Source organism: Scyliorhinus canicula, chromosome 11, assembly GCF_902713615.1.
Source record: "Scyliorhinus canicula chromosome 11, sScyCan1.1, whole genome shotgun sequence".
Taxonomy (NCBI): Eukaryota; Metazoa; Chordata; class Chondrichthyes; order Carcharhiniformes; family Scyliorhinidae; genus Scyliorhinus; species Scyliorhinus canicula.
The window spans coordinates 24,953,652-24,975,176 of record NC_052156.1 but is presented as its reverse complement, the minus strand read 5'-3'; the positions used below and the strand labels follow the sequence as shown (position 1 = coordinate 24,975,176).

The following is a 21,525-nucleotide window of genomic DNA, read 5'->3' as shown; positions in this document are numbered from 1 at the left end:
CTTATGTGCTTCAATCAAGTTGCCTCTTACTCTTCTGAACTCCAGTGGATACAAGCCCAGCCTGTCCACCTTTTCTCATAAGACAGTCTGTCCAATTCACCTACCCTGCACATCCTTGGACTGCGGGAGGAAATCAAAGCATCTGGAGGAAACCGATGCAGACATGGGGAGAAAGTGCAAACTCCACACAGACAGGCAACCGAGATTGAAATCAAATCCGGGTCCCTGGCACGGAGAGGCAGCTGTGCTAACCATTGTACCACTGTGCTGCCCTAAATGCCTTCTGAAAATCTAAGTACAGTACATCCATCCTTCATCCACAGCACATGTGACTCCTTCAAAGAACTCCAATAAATTGGTTAAACATGATTTTTCTTTCACAAAACCATGTTAATTCTGCATGATTGCCATGAATTTTTCAAGGTGCCCTGCCATAACATCGTTATTGATAGCTTCATGCTACATAATTCATCTGAATGGATTTATCAATCAATATGGTGCACACGGTTGTAGGATTGCAAGCAAAAAAAAAAGCCTTCCACAGAATTTCATATTGGGTTACTGGATATGCTCTTCATCTCACCAATGCCCCTATTGTCCTAGAATGAAGCAGGCCCAGAAAAAAAAAAGATTACAAAAAATTGTACTCAAAATTAAATCTTTGGATATTAAAAACAATCAACTTTTTAGCTTGTATAAAAAAGATTGTTGTAATTATTTGCAATATAAAAAGAATTTTCATTCCCTTTTGGACAAAAGAATATATGTTGTTAATTTGGGTAAGATTATCTTTCCAGAGCTAGATCCTGAAATCAACAGGAATAATTGCTTATCGTTACATGAAGAAATCATGTTAGCATAAATTGATGACAATTACTCATTCAAATTTTTAATCCTTCCATGCGTACACTACAAATGTACGAAAAAGTGCCTGAGGCATTCAGACAATGTTTCTTATATTCAACATCCTTCTTACCTTCTGACCAGCTTTTCCTTCAAACTGAGGCTTAATTTTGAACCTTCCATCATGATCTTCATCACTGTCACCTTCATTATCCTCCTCTTCACTGTCAAATAATTTCCCAATTGTTCTACTTTTAAAAGCCTGAGGAAAATTTAGAAGAAAAATTGAAATCCTTTAATTTATAATATTGCAAACCATTGCCCTGCTGGGAGTTATCTGGAAGAAATAATTTTTTTTTGAAAAGTTTGAACATCTGACAGCATTAGGACTGAGACAAACTTTTAAAAAGTCTCACAACGGCTGAGTTTAGGAATGCTGGACTGGAAGTGCAGAATCATACTTTCTTAATTTACAGGACTAGCAGTAAGGGCACAAAACATGCAGACATTCATTCGGTTTTGAAAAGCATCAAAATTAATAGAGCAAATTTATTCAAAAATGCTTAACTGCCTGCACTGGGAGATAAAGCCCCTGAAACTTATATCACAATAACCTTCCTTGTCTTTAAGTGTTCCAATTAGTTCCTTTGCAAAAAATAGCTAGAATTCATTTGATCAGTAACCAGCTAGCTCTGATGGATGTTGGGCAAAGCCAGAATTGGGTTCAGTGTCATAGATTCCCGACAGTGCAGAAGCAGGCCATTTGGCCCATTGAGTATGCACCAATCCTTCGAAAGGCCATCCTACCTAGGCCAAATCCCCCGTCGTATCTTTTGAACCATTGGATACTAAGTGGCAATTGATTATGGCCAATCCACCCACCGACACAGCTTTGGACTGTGGGATGTAACCGGAGCACCCGGGAGGGAACCCACGCAGATGCGGGAAGAATGTGCAAACTCCACACACAGTCAACTAAGGTCGGAATCGAATCTGGATCCCTGGCACTGTGAGGCAGCAGTGTTAACCACTGTGGCGTCATGTACTGTCTTGTCGGACAGCCTGTCAATACTCACTGGTACGTCTTACACAACAATGATGGTTACTTAAGCAAGGTACAGAAGAATCACTGGCACCTAAAAAACCGTATCCCAGCAATAGGGTTACCAACTCAAGGAAATCATGAGGAAGAAAACTTAAACAAAATATTCTCTTCAAATGGGTTGGCTAGTTTATTTATTAGAACAAAGAACAAAGAAAAATTACAGCACAGGAACAGGCCCTTCGACCCGAGATACCTACGCCGATCCAGATCCTCTATCTAAAACTGTCGCCTATTTTCTAAGGATCTGTATCCCTCTGCTCCCTGCCCATTCATGTATCTGTTTAGGTACATCTTAAATGACGCTATTGTGCCCGCCTCTACCACCTTCGCTGGCAAAGCGTTCCAGGCATCCACCACCCTCTGCGTAAAGAACTTTCCACACATATCTCCCTTAAACTTTTCCCCTCTCACCTTGAACTCGTGACCCCTAATTGAGTGCCCCACTCTGGGAAAAAGCTTCTTGTTATCCACCCTGTCCATACCTCTCCTGATTTTGTAGACCTCAATGAGGTCCCCCCTGAACCTCCGCCTTTCTAATGAAAATAATCCTAATCTACTCAACCTCTCTTCATAGCTAGCACCCTCCATACCAGGCAACATCCTGGTGAACCTCCTCTGCACCCTCTCCAAAGCATCCACATCCTTTTGGTAATGTGGCGACCAGAACTGTACGCAGTATTCCAAATGTGGCCAAACCAAAGTCTTATGCAACAGTAACATGACCTGCCAACTCTTGTACTCAATACCCCTTCCGAAAGCATGCCATATGCCTTCTTGACCACTCTATTGACCTGCACAGCCACCTTCAGGGTACAATGGACCTGAACACCCAGATCTTTCTGTACATCAATTTTCCCCAGGGCTTTTTCATTTACCATATAGTTCGCTCTTGAATTGGATCTTCCAAAATGCATCACCTCGCATTTGCCCGGATTGAACTCCATCTGCCATTTCCACCCAACTCTCCAATCTATCTATATTCTGCTGTATTCTCTGACAGTCCCCCTCACTATCTACTACTCCACCAATCTTAGTGTCATCTGCAAACTTGCTAATCAGACCACCTACACCTTCCTCCAGATCATTTATGTACATCACAAACAACAGTGGTCCCAGCACAGATCCCAGTTCTCCATTTTGAGAAACTCCCTTCCACTGCTACTCTCTGTCTCCTGTTGCTCAGCCAGTTCTTTATCCATCTAGCTAGTACACCCTGGACCCCATGAGACTTCACTTTCTCCATCAGCCTACCATGGGGAACCTTATCAAATGGCTTACTGAAGTTCATGTATATGACATCTACAGCCCTTCCCTCATCAATCAACTTTGTCACTTCCTCAAAGAATTCTATTAAGTTGGTAAGACATGACCTTCCCTGCACAAAACCATGTTGCCTATCACTGATAAGCCCATTTTCTTCCAAATGGGAATAGATCCTATCCATCAGTATCTTCTCCAGCAGCTTCCCTACCACTGATGTCAGGCTCACGGTTCTATAATTATTTGAATTGTCCCTGCTACCCTTCTTAAACAAGGGGACAACGTGAGCAATTTTCCAGTCCTCCGGTACCTCACCCGTATTCAAGGATGCTGCAAAGATATCTGTTAAGGCCCCAGCTATATCCTCTCTCACTTCCCTCAGTAACCTGGGATAGATCCCATCCAGACCTGGGGACTTGTCCATCTTAATGCCTTTTAGAATACCCAACACATCATCCCTCCTTATGCCGACTTGACCTAGAGTAATCAAACATCTATCCCTAACCTCAACATCCGTCATGTCCCTCTCCTCGGTGAATACCGATGCAAGGTACTCGTTAAGAATCTCACCCATTTTCTATGACTCCACGTATAACTTTCCTCCTTTGTCCTTGAGTGGGCCCACCCTTTCTCTAGATATCTTCTTGCTCCTTATGTATGAATAAAAGGCTTTGTGATTTTCCTTAACCCTGTTTGCTAAAGATATTTCATGACCCCTTTTAGCCCTCTTGTTTCCTCGTTTCAGATTGGTCCTACATTCCGATATTCTTCCAAAGCTTCGTCTGTCTTCAGTCGCCTGGCCCTTATGTATACTTTATTTTTCCTCTTAGCTAGTCTCACAATTTCACCTGTCATCCGTGGTTCCCTAACCTTGCCATATCTATCCCTCATTTTCACAGGGAAATGTCTGTCCTGCACTCTAAACAACCTCTCTTTAAAAGCCTCCCACGTATCCAATGTGGATTTACCTTCAAACAGCTGCTCCCAATCCACATTCCCCAGCTCCTGCCGAATTTTGGTAGAGTTGGCCTTCCCCCAATTTACCACTCTTCCTTTAGGACCACTCTCGTCTTCGTCCATGAGTATTCTAAAACTTACGGAATTGTGATCACTATTCCCAAAGGAATCCTCGACTGAAACTTCAACCACCTGGCCGAGCTCATTCCCCAACACCAGCTCTAGTATGGCCCTTCCCGAGTTGGACTATTTACATACTGCTCTAGAAAACCCTCCTGGATGCTCCTAACAAATTCTGCTCCATCTACATCTCTGACACTAAGTGTATCCCATTCAATGTTGGGAAAATTAAAATCTCCTATCACCACCACCCTGTTGCTCCTACATCTTTCCATAATCTGTTTACATATTTGTACCTCTATCTCATGCTCGCTGTTGGAAGGTGTGTAGTACAAAATTGTTACCGCACCCTTCCTATTTCTGAGCTCTGCCCATATTGCCTCACTGCTCGAGTCCTCCATAGTGCCCTCCTTCAGCACAGCTGTGATATCCTCTCTGACCAGTAATGCAACTCCTCCACATCTTTTACCTCCCTCTCTATCCCGCCTGAAGCATCGATATCCTGGGCTATTTAGTTGCCAATCATGCCCTGCCCTCAACCAAGTCTCAGTAATAGCAATAACGTCATACTCCCAGGTACTAATCCAAGCCCTACATTCATCTGTCTTACCTACTACACTTCTCGCATTAAAACACATGCACCTCAGACCACCAGTCAGTCCCTTTGCGTTCATCATTTGCTCCCTGTCTACTCTTCCCCTTAGTCACGTTGACTTCATGATTTAGTTTCTTACAGGCTTTAGTTACTACCTCCTTTCTGTCCACTAACCATTTGGTTCCCATCCCCCTGCTACATTAGTTTAAACCCTCCCCAACAGCATTAGCAAAAGCAACCCCAAGGACATTGGTTCCAGTCCGTCCCAGGTGTAGACCGTCCAATTTGTAGTAGTCCCACCTCCCCCAGAACCAGTCCCAATGTCCCAAAAATCTGAACCCCTCCCTCCTGCACCATCTCTCAAGCCACACATTCATCCTGCCTATTCTTTCATTTCTACTCTGACTACCACTAGTAGCAATCCTGAGATTACTACCTCCGAGGTCCGACTTTTAAAACTTGGCTCCTAACTCCCTAAATTCTGCTTGTAAGACCTCATCCCGTTTTTTACCTATATCACTGGTGCTTATATGCACCACGACAACTGGCTGTTCACCCTCCCCCTTCAGAATGTTCAGCGGCCGATCTGAGACATCCCTGACCTGTGCACCTGGGAGGCAACATACCATTTGGGAGTCTCGTTTTCGACCACAGAACCGCCTATCTACTCCCCTTACAATTGAATCCCCCATGACTATAGCCCTTGAATTCTTTTTCCCGCCCTTCTGTACAGCAGAGCCAGCCACGGTGCCATGAACCTGGCTACTGCTGCTTTCCCCTGGTGAGCCATCTCCCCCACCAGTGTCCTAAACGATATACCTGTTTTGGAGGGAGATGACCGCAGGGGACACCTGCACGGCCTTCCTGCTTTTTCTCTACCTTTTGGTCACCCATTCCCTTTCTCCGTCAGCAATCCTAATCTGTGGTGTGACCAATTTGCTAAATGGGCTATCCACAACCTCCTCAGCATCGCGAATGCTCCAAAGTGAGTCCATCCGCAGCTCCAGAGCCATCATGCGGTCTAACAAGAGCTGTAGCTGGACACACGTCCCTGGCTCCTTCAGGTGTGGGACATCAGCCACGTCCCTGAGCTCCCACATTGAGCAACAGGAGCAAAACACGGGTCTGAGATCTCCTGCCATTTTTAATCTTAAACTTAACTTCGTCCAACTATAACATCAAAAAATATAGATAAATGAAAAAGGGAAAAAAAAGAAAAATTGTTACCAATCACATGACAAAAAAAAAATAGAAATAGAAAAACCGTACCTTATCAACACACCTCAGGGAAAAGAAAAACTACTTACCAGTCACCAGCCAATCACATACCTGCTGGCTGTGACACCACGGTTCAACGTCTTTCTATTTCTACCTGTCCTCGAGTCTCCCTCTTGATCTTTACTCGGCTGGGATCCTTACAATTATTGTTTTTTTTGCTTAGAGGAGGAGGTAGGGAGGGAAACACTGAAGAAGTGTTTGGGGTTTAACTGTCACTTGAATACAGCTCCTCCACAAACCACCTTCTGGATACAGTGACCGCAATGCACTGATGCAAATTTTCCCCGCAACAGCCAATTAGCGGCTCCACTTTGCTGGATGCTTGCCTTCACTTGAACACGGAGGATGTCTTGCTTAGTTACACCTTCTGGATACAATGATCGCAATGCACTGATGCAAATTTTCCCCACAACAGCCAATCAGCGGCTCAGCTCTGCTGCATCAAAGATCAATTGATTGATTATTGATCATGAGGCGCAAGGGAAAATGATCCTCGAGCTAGAGAAATCGACAGACCAGAGCGACAGAACCTCCCCAATCAGGATTATCACCTGGAATGTCAGGGGACCTAACGTCTCAGTGAAAAGATCCAGAGTCTTTGCCCGTTGAAGAAGTTTGAAAGCCGATATGTCTTCCTGCAAGAAGCACACCCGAGGGAGAAGGACTGACTGGGTAAGGAAGGGCTGAGCAGGATAGCATGGTGGTTAGCATAAATGCTTCACAGCTCCAGGGTCCCAGGTTCGATTCCCGGCTGGGTCACTGTCTGTGTGGAGTCTGCACGTCCTCCCCCTGTGTGCGTGGGTTTCCTCCGGGTGCTCCGGTTTCCTCCCACAGTCCAAAGATGTGCGGGTTAGGTGGATTGGCCATGCTAAATTGCCCGTAGTGTCCTAATAAAAAAAGTAAGGTTAAGGGGGGGTTGTTGGGTTACGGGTATAGGGTGGATACGTGGGTTTGAGTAGGGTGATCATGGCTCGGCACAACATTGAGGGCCGAAGGGCCTGTTCTGTGCTGTACTGTTCTATGTTCTATGATAGATGTAGTATTCAAGCTAAGGGTCGAGGGCTGGGGGTAGCAATACAGATCAGCAAGAGGACGGTGTTTACGGCAATAAAGACAGGTTCGGACGAAGGGGAATGGTACGTCATGGTCAGCGGTGTCATGGACTGGGCACCAGTAGTTCTGGTTAAGGCGGAAATCCCCGATATCCACAAACACCGACTGGGGGGGGGGGGACACGACGGACTTTAACTGTGTACAGGGCACATTGAACGACTGTTCAAACCCCAAAATGGGGAATAAGACAGGAACGATCAAGGAACTGTGTGGGGTAACTGGGTTATGGGGATAGGGTGGAGGTGTTGACCTTGGGTAGGGTGCTCTTTCCAAGAGCCGGTGCAGACACGATGGGCTGAATGGCCTCCTTCTGCACTGTAAATTCTATGATTCTATGAACTGGGAATGTCAATGGAACAGATAGGGGCTGTGGACCCATGGCGGTTCCTACGTTCTGGTGAGAAGGAATTCTCGCTCTTTTCACCGGTGCATAAAGTATACTCCTGTATTGACGTCTTTGCAGTGGGGAAATTGATGCTTCCAGAAATAGTCAGAGTGGAATACTCTGCGACGGTTATCTCCGACCACACGCCACATTACATTGATAATGGAGAATGGCCATGTCCAATGCCCCCCACATGGAGGTTGGACACTAACCTCTTGGCCAACAAGGCCTTCTGCCAGGAAATATCACAGACTACAGGCTCACGTTCCATGTTCTGGGTGGCACTGAAGGCGGTGAATAGGCGACAGATTATAACCTACAAAGCTCATAGAGATAGGGAAGTGAGAACGGTTAGGCAACAACTGATCGATTACATCCCGGAGGTCAACAGAAAATATTCCAAGGCCCTGACCGCACAGCATTTGGCAGAGAGGAAATAGCTACAAATGGACTTTATCCTGCTATCCACCAGGAAAGCAGTGCATCAACTCCACCAGGCGCGGGGAACCTTCTAAGAATACGGAGAGAAGGCTAGCCACCTGTTGGCTCACCAGCTGAGAAAGCAGGCAGCCAAGAGAGAAATAGCGCAGGTAAAGGATAGCAGAGGCGAACCGGTGGCCGAACCAAAAAACGTCAACCAAGTATTTGAGGCCTTCTGCTGGGGACTGTACGCCTCCGAGCCCCCCCCGACAGGGATGAAACGGTTCCTCGATAGACAGAACATGCCAGTCGTGGGGACAATAGATGGAAGGAACTGGAAGCACCAATAGGATTGGGAGAGATTATGAAGAGCATCAACTCCATGCAGGCGGGGAATGCACTGGGACCTGATGGGTTCCCAGTGGACTGCTATAAAAAATTTGCACCAACCCTGACCCCACACCTGGAAATGTTTGCAGAATCGTTAGCGAGTAGCACCCACACTCCAATGCTAATACAGGCCATGATATCACTGATAACCAAGAAAAACAAAGACCCGATGGAATGCGGATAGTATAGATACATTTCACTGCTCCATATGGACGCAAAAGTCCTGGCTAAGAGACTGGAAAACTGACCAAACGGGTAGACAGCTAACTGCGAACATCAAGCAGCTGCTGAATGTGATAATGACCCCACCTGGGGAGAGCACACCAGAGGCGCTCGTCGAAGGCAGAAAAGGCCTTCGACAGAATCGAATGGAAGTACCTCTCATCTCCCCAGGCAAAATACACATCCAGCCCAGTGGTGGTAGCCACATCGAGGACATGGAGCCAAATGAGACATCTGTGGAAACCTCAAATTCCCACCAGCCATGCAAGACGCCACTTTTAAGAAGTGGAAACAGGGCGGAGGGGACTTTTACATGGGGGACAGACTCGCAATCCTTGATAAACCAATGAAAGAACTGGAGCTAGCGAACAGACAGGAGCTCTGGCACCTACAAATCAAAAACCTTCTCCGCAAGGAGACGATGAGGTATCCTAGGACCCTGAGGGATACATTGCTGGAGGAACTGCTGGACAAGGACAGTGGGGAGAAGAGGAACTATGGGGACATACAAGGACGACTTTTGGAAAGGGCAAGACATAATGGGAGGACAAATGTGGGACAGAATTAGGGTGGGACTCTGGAGCGAAGCGCTAAGTGGGGCCAATTCTACCTCCTCTTGCGCAAGGCTAAGCCTGAAGCAGTTTAAAGCTTGAATGAACAGGTTCTTCCTGGAGGTGGAGGATAAATGGGAACAGTGTCAGGGAGGCCCGGCCAACCACGCTCACAAGTTCTGGACCTGCCCCAGACTTGTCGGGTTCTGGACAGCCCTTTTCGAGGCGATGTCAGTGGCTGTGGGGGTTAGGGTGGAGGCGTGCCAGAGTAGGGCAGTATTCGGGGTTTTGGACGAGCCCAGAACTACATATGGGGAAGAGGGCCGATCCCCTGGCTTTTGCATCCCTGATCACATGTCAGAGAATCCTGCTCGGCTGGCGATTAGCAGCACCACCCACAGCTGCAGACTGGCTGTCAGACCGGTCAAAATTTCTTCACCTGGAGAAGGTGAAGTACACCATCCAAGGGTCGGACAAGGGCTGCCACAGAGCATGGGGGCTATTCATCAGCCTGTTCCAAGACCTGTTCGAAGCCAATAGCGATTAGGATTGGGGGAGGATGATGAGGGCAGACAAGATGGCAGAGTAGAGAGGAACAAGGGGGGTGGGTAGGAACCCAGGGGAGGGACATGGAAAATGTGAGGGGGACAGGGCAGAGAGAACCACACCCCCCAGCGAAGCCACAGAGGTAACAGCAAGAATCACTAAATTAAGGAAATAATTCAAACAATGCAACACACAGGGTGAAAGATGGGAGCCAGGATGGAGCCCAACTATTAAAGGGGAGGTGGGGGGAGCAAGGAAAGGGTGAGGACCAGTAAAAGGGGGTACATGGGTTTCCGGTTGCGGCTTTGGAGTGAAAGGTCGCACATTTGGCAGCCCCGCTCTTGGTGGTCTTTTTGTAGCTTTTATGCTGGATTTCCATAGGAATTTTTCAGAATAAGGGTATAAAAGCGAGAGGAGAAGGAGGTGACCCTTAGTTTATGGAGCTGCAGCCTTGGAAAAATCAAAAAAGGAGAAATCAAAAGTTGGCTGGAAGCGAGGACCAGAGTTTGAAGGAGGCAATGGCGGGGAAGCAGGGTTTGACCTCGCCAGCTCAATGGTCGACGGACAAGTTGGTGCACTTCTCAACATTGCAAGGAAGTTCACTCAACATTGCAAGGAATGTGCGGAGGACCTGGCCCGGGTGGTGGACTCGATCAGAGCGGTGGTCGACTGTGTGGAGGAGAGATTGACGACCCAGGGACAGGCGATCCAGAAGTTGGAGGAGCTGGCGGTGGAACGAGAGGAGCAGTCCACTGCGATGGCAATGGAGATCGAGATGCTACAGGACCAACAGAAACGGCTGCTGGAGAAGGTGGAGCACCTGGAGAATCGTCCTCAGAGACAGAATATCCGGATCGTCGGTCTGCCAGAGGGGAAGGAAGGATCGGATGCCAGTGCACATGTGGTGAGGATGCTGGAGAAGTTAATAGGGGAAGGTTCGTTCCCCAAGCTGTTGGAGGTGGACAGGGCCCATAGGGCACTTATGCGTACGCCCCATTGGAGTGATGGTGGTACAGCTGCATTGGTTCCTAGATAATGAACGCATCATGAGGTGGGCCAGGCAGACAAAATAGTGCATGTGGGAAGATTCTGAGATCCGGATGTACCAGGACTTGGGAGCAGAACTCGCAAAGGGGCTGCTTAGCACAACGCTAAATTGCTGGCGTGGAAAGCAGGCCAAGCAGGCCAGCAGCACAGTTCGATTCCCGTAACAGCCACCCCGAACAGGCGCCGGAATGTGGCGACTAGGGGCTTGTCACAGTAACTTAATTTGAAGCCTACTCGTGACAATAAGCGATTTTAGGGGCTGGTTTAGCTCACTCGGCTAAATCGCTGGCTTTTAAAACAGACCAAGCAGGCCAGCAGCACGGTTCGATTCCCGAACCAGCCTCCCCGGACAGGTGCCGAAATGTGGCGACTAGGGGCTTTTCACAGTAACTTAATTGAAGCCTACTCGTGACAATAAGCGATTTTCATTTCATTTTTCATTTCATTTCATTTCATTTCAAGAGGAGGGCGAGTTTTAATAAAGTCAAGGCAGCCCTGTATGAGAAGCAAATAAAGTTTGGTCCGCTTTACCCAGCCCGTCTTTGGGTGACCTATGAGGGTTGGGAGCTGTACTTTGGTTCGCCGGACTTCATGAAGGATAATAGCCTGGTAGACAAACAACAATCTTAAACCTTGACTGTGGAGAACGGAGTTAGAAGTTAAAGCCCTTTTAAAAATCTTATATCTTTTAACTCCGTAATTTAAGTTGCTATGTTTGAAAAGCTGTTTGAGCTTTTAGATGGATAATTCCATTTTTTTTGTCCGGTCTTTTCTATTTGGTCCTGCTTGAAGGTGTTAGAACAGATAAGATTTTGTTAAGGGAGGAGGGGTGGGCCTTTGTGCTTGGACCTTGGGAGGGATTGTTCGTTTATTTTTTGTGCTTTTTGCCATTGTTCTGGGGACTTATACTAAGAGTGGGGGCCGGGGGTTAGATTTATTATGGTTAGCAGGAAGCTGGAGGGAATGGCAGTGGTGTTGGTCAATATATACGTCTCAAACTGGGATGATGTCGTGTTTGTCAGGAGGGTGTGGGGAAGATTTCGGACATCGACTCGCACCGGCTGATTATGGGCGGGGGATTTTAATACGGTTCTGGATTCAAGATGACACCTGTCAGGTCCAGGTCAGGAAAAGTCTCAGCAATGGTGAAAGAACTGCGGGGGTTTATATAGCGCATGGGGGGCCGTGGAGATTTGGGAGGCCAAGGAGTATTCATTCTACTCCCATGTGCACAAGGTATATTCCAGGATAGACTTTTACATACTTGACAAAACGCGGTTAGTGGGGGTGGAGGACACTGAGTATTCAGCAATCGTGTCGGACCACGCTGCACACTAGATAGACCTACAGGTACGGACAGGAAAGACCCAACATCCACAGTGGAGGTTAGATGTAGGGCTGTTAGCGGAGGATGAAGTTTGTGAGTGGTGAAAGAGGCCATTTGGGGGTACATAAAGAGCAATGACACGGGAGAGACTGCGGCAGGGGTGGTTTGGGAAGCATTGTCGGCAGTTATCAGAGGGGAATTTATTTCGATTTGGGCCCATAGGGAGAAGACTGAACGGGTGGAATTGGACAGGCTGGCAGGTGAAATCTTACCGGTGGACAGGAGATATGTGGAGTCTCCGAATGAGGAGCCCCTGAAGGAGCGTCAGAGACTCCAAATGGAATTTAGGCTCCTGTCCACAGGTAAGGCAGAAGGGCAGTTGAGGAGGGTGAAAGGGGCAATATACAAACATGGGGAGAAAGCCAGTAGGGATGTTAGTACATCAACTGAGGAAGCAGGAGATGGCGAGAGAAATTGGGAAAGTAAAGGATACGGAGGGGGGGGGGGGGGGGGGGTAGTGGTGGACCCGGGTGATAAATGATGTGTTTCGCAAATTTTATAGTCGACTCTGGTGGAATGCCTGGGGGGCCCAATTGGGTTTGGGGCGGTGATAGACGGTTGGGGCGATGCAACCAAATTGTATCCCGGGAACTTATGGAGTTTTATTAAAAGTTTTCTGGGTTACTGGGGATGCTTCTGGTTAAGGCCTTTAACGAGTCTAAGGAGCTGGGAGTGCACCCCCCAACGCTATCACAGGCATCGATCTCTCTCATCTTGAAGCGGAACAAGGACCCGCAGAGCTATGGATTGTACAGGCCCATTTCTATTTTGAACGTGGGACGCTAAATTGCTGGCAAAGATCTTGGCCACATGTATAGAGGATTGTGCCCCGGAGATAATCAGGGAGGACCAGACGGGATTTGTGAAGGGTAGGCACCTAACGTCCAACATTAGACGGCTCCCGAATGTTATAATGATGCCAGTGGAGGTTGAGGTGGTAGTAGCTTTAGATGCAGGCCTTTGACCGGGTGGAGTGGAAGTAGCTATGGGATATTTTAGGCAGGTTCGGGTTTGGGCAGGGATTTGTGGATTGGGTCCGGTTGCTATCCCAGGCTCCGGTGGCGAATGTAAGTACCAACTAGGTCCGGTCAGAATATTTTAATCTCGGTTTGCCCTGGCCATAGAGCCCTTGGCAATGGTGGCCCTTAGGTCATCGAATGATTGGCGGAGGGATAGTGAGAGGGAGGGTAGTGCACAGGGTCTCGCTCTTCTCAGATTTACTGCTTTACATCACAGATCCCTTTTGGGGGGGGGGTTGGCTGTAATTATGGAGACACTGGAAGAATTTGGGCGTTTTTCAGGCTACAAGTTAAACGTGGGAAAGAGCGAGTTTTTTGCGATTCAGACACGGGGGCAGGAAAGGAGACCGAGGGAGTTACCTTTCAAAGGTGGTGGCGAGGAGCTTTATGTATCTGGGGATCCAGGTGGCTAAGAATTGGGGATAGCTCCACAAGTTAAATCTGGGTAAAGAGGTCGATCAGATGAAAAGGGATTTCCACAGGTGGGACATGCTTCCGCTGACACTGGCGGGGAGGATGCAGACGGTGAAGGTGAGTCCTCCCGATGCCGCTGTTTTTTTTGTCCCCCGATTTTTGTCCCCAAGGCCTTTTGTTAGGAAAATGAATGCAGCGATCACAGGTTTTGTGCGGGCGGGTAAAATCCCGAGGGTGAAGACGGCGCTCCTGGAACGGGGTCACGGGGAGGGGGGTGGGGGCTTGGCCCTCCTGAGTTTTATTAATAATTACTGGGTGGCCAAATTTCTGGTCAGCAAGTGGGTAGTGGGGGGTCGGTTTGGGAGCAAGTAAAGGCGGCATTCTGCAAGGGTAAGAGTTTGGAGGCTTTACTGATGACGCCCCTGCCGTTCGCGCCGGCTCCACAAGCCCAGTGGTAGTGGCAGCCCTGAGGGTGTGGGGACAATGGAGACAATACATGGGACTGGAGTGTCAGTGTGGTCACCGATCTGTGATAGTCACTGGTTTGTTCCGCGGGGGGGCGGATGGGGGCTTTAGGAGGTGGCAGCGTGCAGGGATTCAGAGATTTTGGGGTATCTTTATTCATGAGGGTTTCCTGAGCCTGGAGGCATTAGAGGAGGAGTTTGAGCTGCCGGGTGGAACGGGTTTCGGTACCTATAGGTGCGGGACTTTTTCCGGAGGCAGGTTCCAAGCTTCCTCACCTCCCCCTGAGGGGACTACAGGATAAGGTGAGGTCAAAAACAGGGGTTGGGGAGAATCTCAGAGATATATAAGGAGTTGATGGAGTGGGAGGAGTCCCTATCTGGGAGATGAAGAGAAAGTGGGAAGAGGAGCTGGGAAGAGAGTTGGAAATCGAATTATGGGAAAAGGCTTTGAAGAGTTAATTCATCCTCGTCATATGCCAGACTTAGCCTGATCTAGTTCAAGGTGGTTCATAGGGCCCATATGACGGTAGCCCAGATGAGCAGGTTTTTTGAGGAAGTGGAGGATAGATGCGGATGCTGTGGGGGGGGAAGCCCAGCGGATCATGTACATATATTCTGGGCGTGTCCGAAGTGGAGGGGATTCTGGCAGGGATTTGTGAATGTTATGTCAGAGGTCCTGGAAGGGAGGGTGACTCCCGAGTCCAGAATTGGCAATATTTGGAGTGTTGGAAGATCCGGGGGGGGGGGGGGGGGGAGGCCGATGTTCTGGCCTTCTCCTCCCTGGTGCCCGGAGACGGATTTTGCTGGGATGGAGAGACTCGGAACCCCCAAAGTCAGGAGTGTGGGTCAGCAACAAGGCAGGGTTTCTCAGGCTGGAAAAGATTAAGTTTGTCTTGAGAGGATCAATTCAGGGGTTTTCCCAGAGGTGGCAGCTGCTCATTGACTTCTTCAAGGAAAACTGAATGTCAGCAGTAAAGGGGGGGGGGAATGGGAGGCATGGTAGTGTAAGAGAAGGACAGGGAACTTATGGGTAATTAGAGAATAGGGCAGGGGGGAGGGTAGTAGGGGACGTTGTTTCTATAGTCGTCCAGTTATCTACATTAATATCCTATCTTCACCAAGTCCAAAGAGTGCCTACTAAATCACATCTGACAGAAAATTGGTTTAGCCTTCCATCACCAGATCCAGGTCTCTCCTTAGGTACTGTTTCTCATATTAAAATGTGTCATTATCAAAAAAAATATCCTTGACTCTTCTGTCCTTGTGAACTACTGTTGAATCTCTAGCCTCTCTTTCCTCTCTAAATTTTGTGAACATATTGTTACCTCCCAAATCCATGCCCATCTTTCACGCAACTCCATGTTTGAATCTCTGCAGTTTCCAGCCGTGTTGCAGAACAAAAATAGCCCTAAACCAAGATACAAATGACATTTTCTGCAACTTTGATTGCGGCGTATCTTCCTTGCCCAACCTTTCTGCAGCTTTTCACATGTCGGCCATATTGTTAAGTACTTCATTTCATTGTCCAGCTCAGTGAAATCGTCCGCGCTTAGGTTTCACTCTCAGCTGCCCATTCGTAACTCTCCTTAAATATCTTTTTGTCTGGTTGCACTTCTGTGAAAGACGTTGGAATGTCTGTCTATGTTGAAAATATTTATTAATTTTAAAGTCTTGTTGTGCCTCAGCAAAGAGTCAACTGACTTTTGGAAAAGCTAGGGAATAGAACTGCAAGCAAAATCAAAACAATGTATCAAAACTTAAGACACCCTGGTTGAATGATTGTACAAAGATTCAAACCAATTCTTTGGGGGTTCAGGTTCTGACCATACAACTAGCAGTCTCAGGACTAAAAATGGTTTCTGTGAGAAATGGAAAATGCCTCAAGCAGGCCAAACCGGGAATAATTTTAAGATTGAGAAACAAAATACATTGTTATGACAGAATACATCAGATTATTCCACAACCAGTCATGTTTAACCTGAACCAGGAAGGCTTACTGCTGATAATTACAATTTCTGATAACTTACTTTCAACAGGTCAAACCTACAACAGGTCAAACCCACAACTGACCAAAACAAAAGCTTACTTTAGCAACATGCCATTTTTCTTTGTTTTCTTCGCCACCTTCTGCTGATAGGTTTTCATCTTTGGTTTTAGAACTCCCTCTAATATCTTCAAACAGTGCCTTGTTTTCACTCTGTTCTTCAAAATCAAAGACAACATGCTTCCCGTTATCAGATTTCTGACTGTCCTACAATAAAACATTAAAAAAATGTTTTTTGTTTAGAGGCTAAAAAGTGGGGGCAAATAGTGAGACTATATGGAAGTGGAGGTCATAATGAAGAGGAGTAAATAAAAGGAAGAGAAGGAACAATTATTTACAGCACAAAATTTCTGAATGTGTACCAGTGTTACGGCCACAGCAGATGGTAATTGCTGAACAAACCAAATGCAAGAAGGAAACTTAGCTTATGGACCATAACTTTTTATTGAATCCTGAAAATTAGAAGAAAACCCACTGATCCCAGCATTATAGAATTCAGGTACCACTTTCAGGATATTAAAAATGAAAGGATTTAGTAACAAGAAAAGAAAACTTAAGCACACAAGATTTCAGTTACACGATTAAAAATTGTCCTACAAAATATCCCCCCAAAAAGTAATAATCAAAGTATTAACTCATTAAATGGACCTCTTGCAGCTCATATCCTTTAGGTTAATATGTTTGATATTGAATATATCTTAAGATTTGGGCAGCAGTGGTTAGCATTGCTGCTGCACAATGCAGAGGTCCCAGGTTCAATCCCAGCTCTGGGTCACTGACCGGGTGGAGTTTGCACATTCTCCCCGTGTCTGCGTGGATTTTGCCACGGTAAATTGACCCTTAATTTTAAAAAAAATTAATTGGGTACCCTGGGCGGGATTCTCTGATCCTGAGACTAAGTATTGACATCGTCGTAAACGCCGTTGTGTTTTACGACAGCGTCAACAGGCCCCAGGAGCAGCGATCCTGAGCCCTACGGGGGGGCCAGCACGGCACTAGAGCCACTCACGCAGCTCCAGCTGCCGATACCAGTGTTAAATGGGTGCAGCGGGTCTGCGCATTGCAGCCGGCGCAAATTCGCTCATTCACTCCGCGACCGGCGTGAACTCGCGCATGTGCGCTAGCTTCCTTCTCCGTGCCAGCTCCGACGCAACATAGCGTAGAGGTACAGGGGCTCGGCATGGAGTAAAAGAGGCACCCCCCCCCCCCCCCCCGGACCCCCCCACCACCACGAGGAGAAGCCGGCCCGCCGATCGGTAGGCCCTGATCACAGGCCAGGCCACGGTGGAGTCCCCCGCCCCCCCTCCCTCCCAGGTCGAATCAAACCCCCTCCCCCACTGCAGGATGGACGCTGATGTCCCGCCGGGTAAGACCACATGTGAACAGCGCCGGTGGGACTCGGCCTATCTCGGCGCTCGGCCCAACCCGCGCAGAGAATCGCCAGGGGGGCGTATGGGTCGGGACGTCGTCGCATGAATCGCGCTCAGCGATTCTCCGACCCAGCCGGTGTCAGAGAATGCCGCCCCCAAACTTTATAGAAAAAAGAATTGAAAAACAAAAACAAAGAATATATCTTAAGACTCGAGAACTAATTGTCGCAAGATTGTCGTATCAGACTTTAGTTTAAAAAGGCTGCCCTGTGACTTCATTGAAGGCAATATATTCATCCTGTTCTCTTTTAAATTATCCCATAAAAGACCCACTGGGTCACTGAAGTAGTAAGCACCAATTTTAATCATCAAATTAAAACAATTAAATTTACATTTTAGATGAATTTAGAAAATGGAAAGTATGCCAATTACAACGAGGCATTCTGCCGTTTTCTACCCTAATGGTGATCTTTGTACTGTTAATCTTTGTCTGTGTCATTTTAGAATGTTTCAGAGGTGGACTGATGATGACAGGCAGGCAACAGAACAAGAAACCTATTGATCTGTGAACTGGTATCCTTTCAAGCTGCCTGATGCCTTTCCAAATTGTCTGCCTAAGATAAAGTAACAAGCGCATGGGGAATCGGAGGGAAATAATACACTTAACCCGTATGTGACACAAGTCTGTGGCTTTATTATGAAGAAAATATTGTACTGCTGCTTCGATATTTGTATTACTTTGTGTACATTGATATTTTGCATGGTTGTGAATATATAGTAAAATGTATGGGATAAATCGCACCTTGTGCAAATTTTTAAAACTATGTTCAAAAATGTCGGCTCTGCTGTATGTATGCAGGAAATTACCGGAATGACCAATATGATGAATTTACATCAATTAAATAATCAACAATAAAAAGTTATTCTAGGTTGATGAAACAGGCAATTTAAAGGAGAAAATAATAATTAGTAGACTGTTCAAAATCAATGTTCTAAAATTATTAAAGGAACAATTGAATTCTAACATACCAAATTGGAGAGGGCTCCCTGAATGAGTTTCTTCTGCATTTCTGTCTCTTTCTGCCTCTTTTGTAATGCAGCCAGTCTTTTCTGATTGTCCACTAAATGTTTATCCGAATTTCGATGATCTTCTGCAGCCACACTACAAGCAGTATTGTCAATGCGAAGGGAAATATCGGACTCATTTTTAATCAAACACTTCTCAACCCCTCCAGCTTTACATTCTCTCTTTTCCTTCACATGGTTACTTTCAGCAACAAGTAAAGCTGAGGGCTCAATCTTCGCAGAGTTTTTTGGCTTTATATGTACCATTCTTTGTTTCACAGCTTTTACCTCTTCATCAGAGTCTTCGTAATCACTGCTTTTATCTCCATTTAGTAATACAGCCTTATACAATTTGTGCTTTCCAGATTTCAACTTTTCTTCTTTACTTTCAGATATACGAAGGTGACACCCATGGCTAGGAGTGTCCATGGTGGATGTGTTAAATTGAAGAGACATTGTTCCTTTAAATGGTGGTGGTCTGCAACTACTCTTCACATCATTATCAGAATCGGAGGATAGCAAATTGTTGGTTCCATGAACTTTCTGTTTTATGTCACCAGATGTGGTTAGAGAATCACTGCATAGTTCTTCATCCACCTGCCTCTTCATTTTCAAAAGTAATTGATCACTAATTATTTCATCTCCTTTGTTATTTGCTTCCTTTACCTTGAAGAGGCACTGCGTGCCTTTAAAAGGTGGATTAATCAGCTGTTTCCTTGGTGTCAGTTCACAGTCATCGCTGTCCTCATCCTGAATAGCTGATACCATGCTATTATGTATATTTTTCTTCAAGACGGGGATGCTCTGCAAATTATTTGCACCTGAAGAGGATGGCAATTGGTTCACTGCAAGAGACTGTAACAAGTTACTTTTAGGAAAGTCCAATTCACTTTCTTCTTCTGATTCGCTGTCTTCATCCTTAGGTTTGGAAGAATTACCTGCCAGCTGTTCAAGATCAGTTAGTGACAAGTCTATCCGGTAGCAATTACTTATCATTTCTTCATAATCAGAATCCAAATCAGATTCAGAACTCTCATCCGACTCTTCATCACTGTTTTTACTATTAGTTTCAGACTCCTCTTTCTTAAGTTCACCTTCAGTCTTGGAGTTCTCAGAATCTGGTTTTCTACTAGATTTTATCTTTGACAAACTCCTGTGAGAAATCATTCGCGTAGAGATAATTTCATCAGTATCAGCAGAATCAGATTCACTACCATTGTCAGAGTCATTTAATGCCCAATGAGTTTGATGTTTTAAAACATAATCTTCACCAACCACCTCCAAGGGCATGTCTTTTGGTTTTTCATCTGTCTGACTAAGCTCTTTAATTTTACTTTTGTCTTTTGCAATAATCAATTCCAGTTCTTCAGAGTCAGAATGTGCCACTTGAGCTTTAGACCAAGTTTTGCTTTTGTTAGAGGCAACAGTTGCTGGTCTGCCAAAGTTTTGATTCATTGAATCTGCACAAGAAGTAGATTTGGACAAAGTAAACTTGTTCCTTGTCGCATTGATCAACTCATCCTTATTAGATGTTCTTTTGCCATTATGTTCAACTGTGATTGAAGACATTTTATTTTGTTCGGAATTGCTGTCAGAATCACTGGAATCCTCCATATTGTATTTGTTGACAAGTAGCTTCTTTCTCTTAACAGGCTGTGTAGGAGTAGGGAAGTCCCCTCGTCTTTTCTTACTCATTTCATCATCTTGTTCTTCAAGATACCATGTCAAGTTGGCCACTGGGGTTTTGATTTCCCAATTTGACAGATGATCAAGCTTCTTGATGTTATGACAATATTTTGAAGGATCATACTTTAATATGTGAAATTAGTTAAGAAAAGTCCAGCAGAATTTTATAATTAAACCAAATATAATAAATCCTACAAAATAATGATGTATAATTTCTTCAGACAATTCTGGAAATACTCAGGTCAAGCAGCATTTGGGAAGAGAAATAGAATTAAAAATTCAGATCAATAACTCTTCATCAGTTCTGATGAAGGGTCACGGCTCTGAATATGTAACTTTTTCCTTCCACAAATATTGCCCGACTTACTGTGTATTTCTAGTATTTTCTGTTTTATTACAGATTCCAGCACCTGCAGTATTTTGCTTTTGCAATTGCTTCAGTTTTTTTCAATTTCAAAAGTATTAGAACATCCACTACGTCTAGAGGGCTAGAAAATAAGCTTATTTCTTAGAACTGCACATAATGTTAACTGTGGCTGAAATTATATCACTCACACCTCTTAATCAGATGATTTTGTGCTCAAGTCCTACTCTCGTGACTTGAGAACAATTTAGGCTGAAACTTCAGTACAGTATCAGAGATGCCATTTTTCAACGTTACACTGAGGCTTGAGGGGGCTGGTTTAGCTCACTTGGCTAGAGAGTTGGTTTGCGATGCAGAGAGAGGCCAGCAGCATGGGCTCAATTCCAGTACTGGCTGAAGTTATTCATGAAGGCTCCGTTTTCTCAATCTTGCCTCTCGTCTGAGGTGTGGTGATCCTCAGGTTAAATCACCACCTGCTCTCCCCTTCAAAGGGGAAAGTAGTCTAAGGTCATGTGGGACTATAGCGACTTCACCATACTTTTAGACTGAAGCTGACCTGTCTTCTCAAGTGGGCATAAAAAGTTGCATGGAATGACTTTGTACAAGAGCATGGAGGTTGTTTCAGTTCTCTGACCCATATTCATCTCTCAACCAACAATATTAAAAATAGGTCACCTAATTCATGTTTGTGGGACCTGGCTATCCATAATTTGGGTGTTTTCTGCAGCCTGGTGGACCATGCATATGTTAATGGTTATAGGCTGCAACTCCTTTTTAGTTTCCTGAAAAAACTTTTACTTAGGTTTTGTTTGGACTTCAGTCCCATGCTCCTGATCTTTGGGCACACCTCCTTAAGTTTCCAGCATTAGAGATGCCAATC

At 45.8% G+C, this 21,525-nt stretch overlaps 1 protein-coding gene across 2 annotated transcripts in view; it reads right to left on the bottom strand.

The window, feature by feature from the left end:
* The window catches only part of nol8 (nucleolar protein 8), a 73,838-nt gene that overhangs the window by 33,320 nt on the left and 18,993 nt on the right, over positions 1–21,525 (bottom strand). For both annotated transcript variants that reach the window (XM_038812592.1, XM_038812593.1), the window contains exons 7-9: positions 18,560–20,413; positions 16,203–16,367; positions 977–1,105 (exon numbers count right to left, since the gene is read on the bottom strand). In XM_038812592.1, the coding sequence (XP_038668520.1) occupies positions 977–1,105; positions 16,203–16,367; positions 18,560–20,413 (2,148 nt within the window). The remainder of the gene's footprint in view (positions 1–976; positions 1,106–16,202; positions 16,368–18,559; positions 20,414–21,525) is intronic.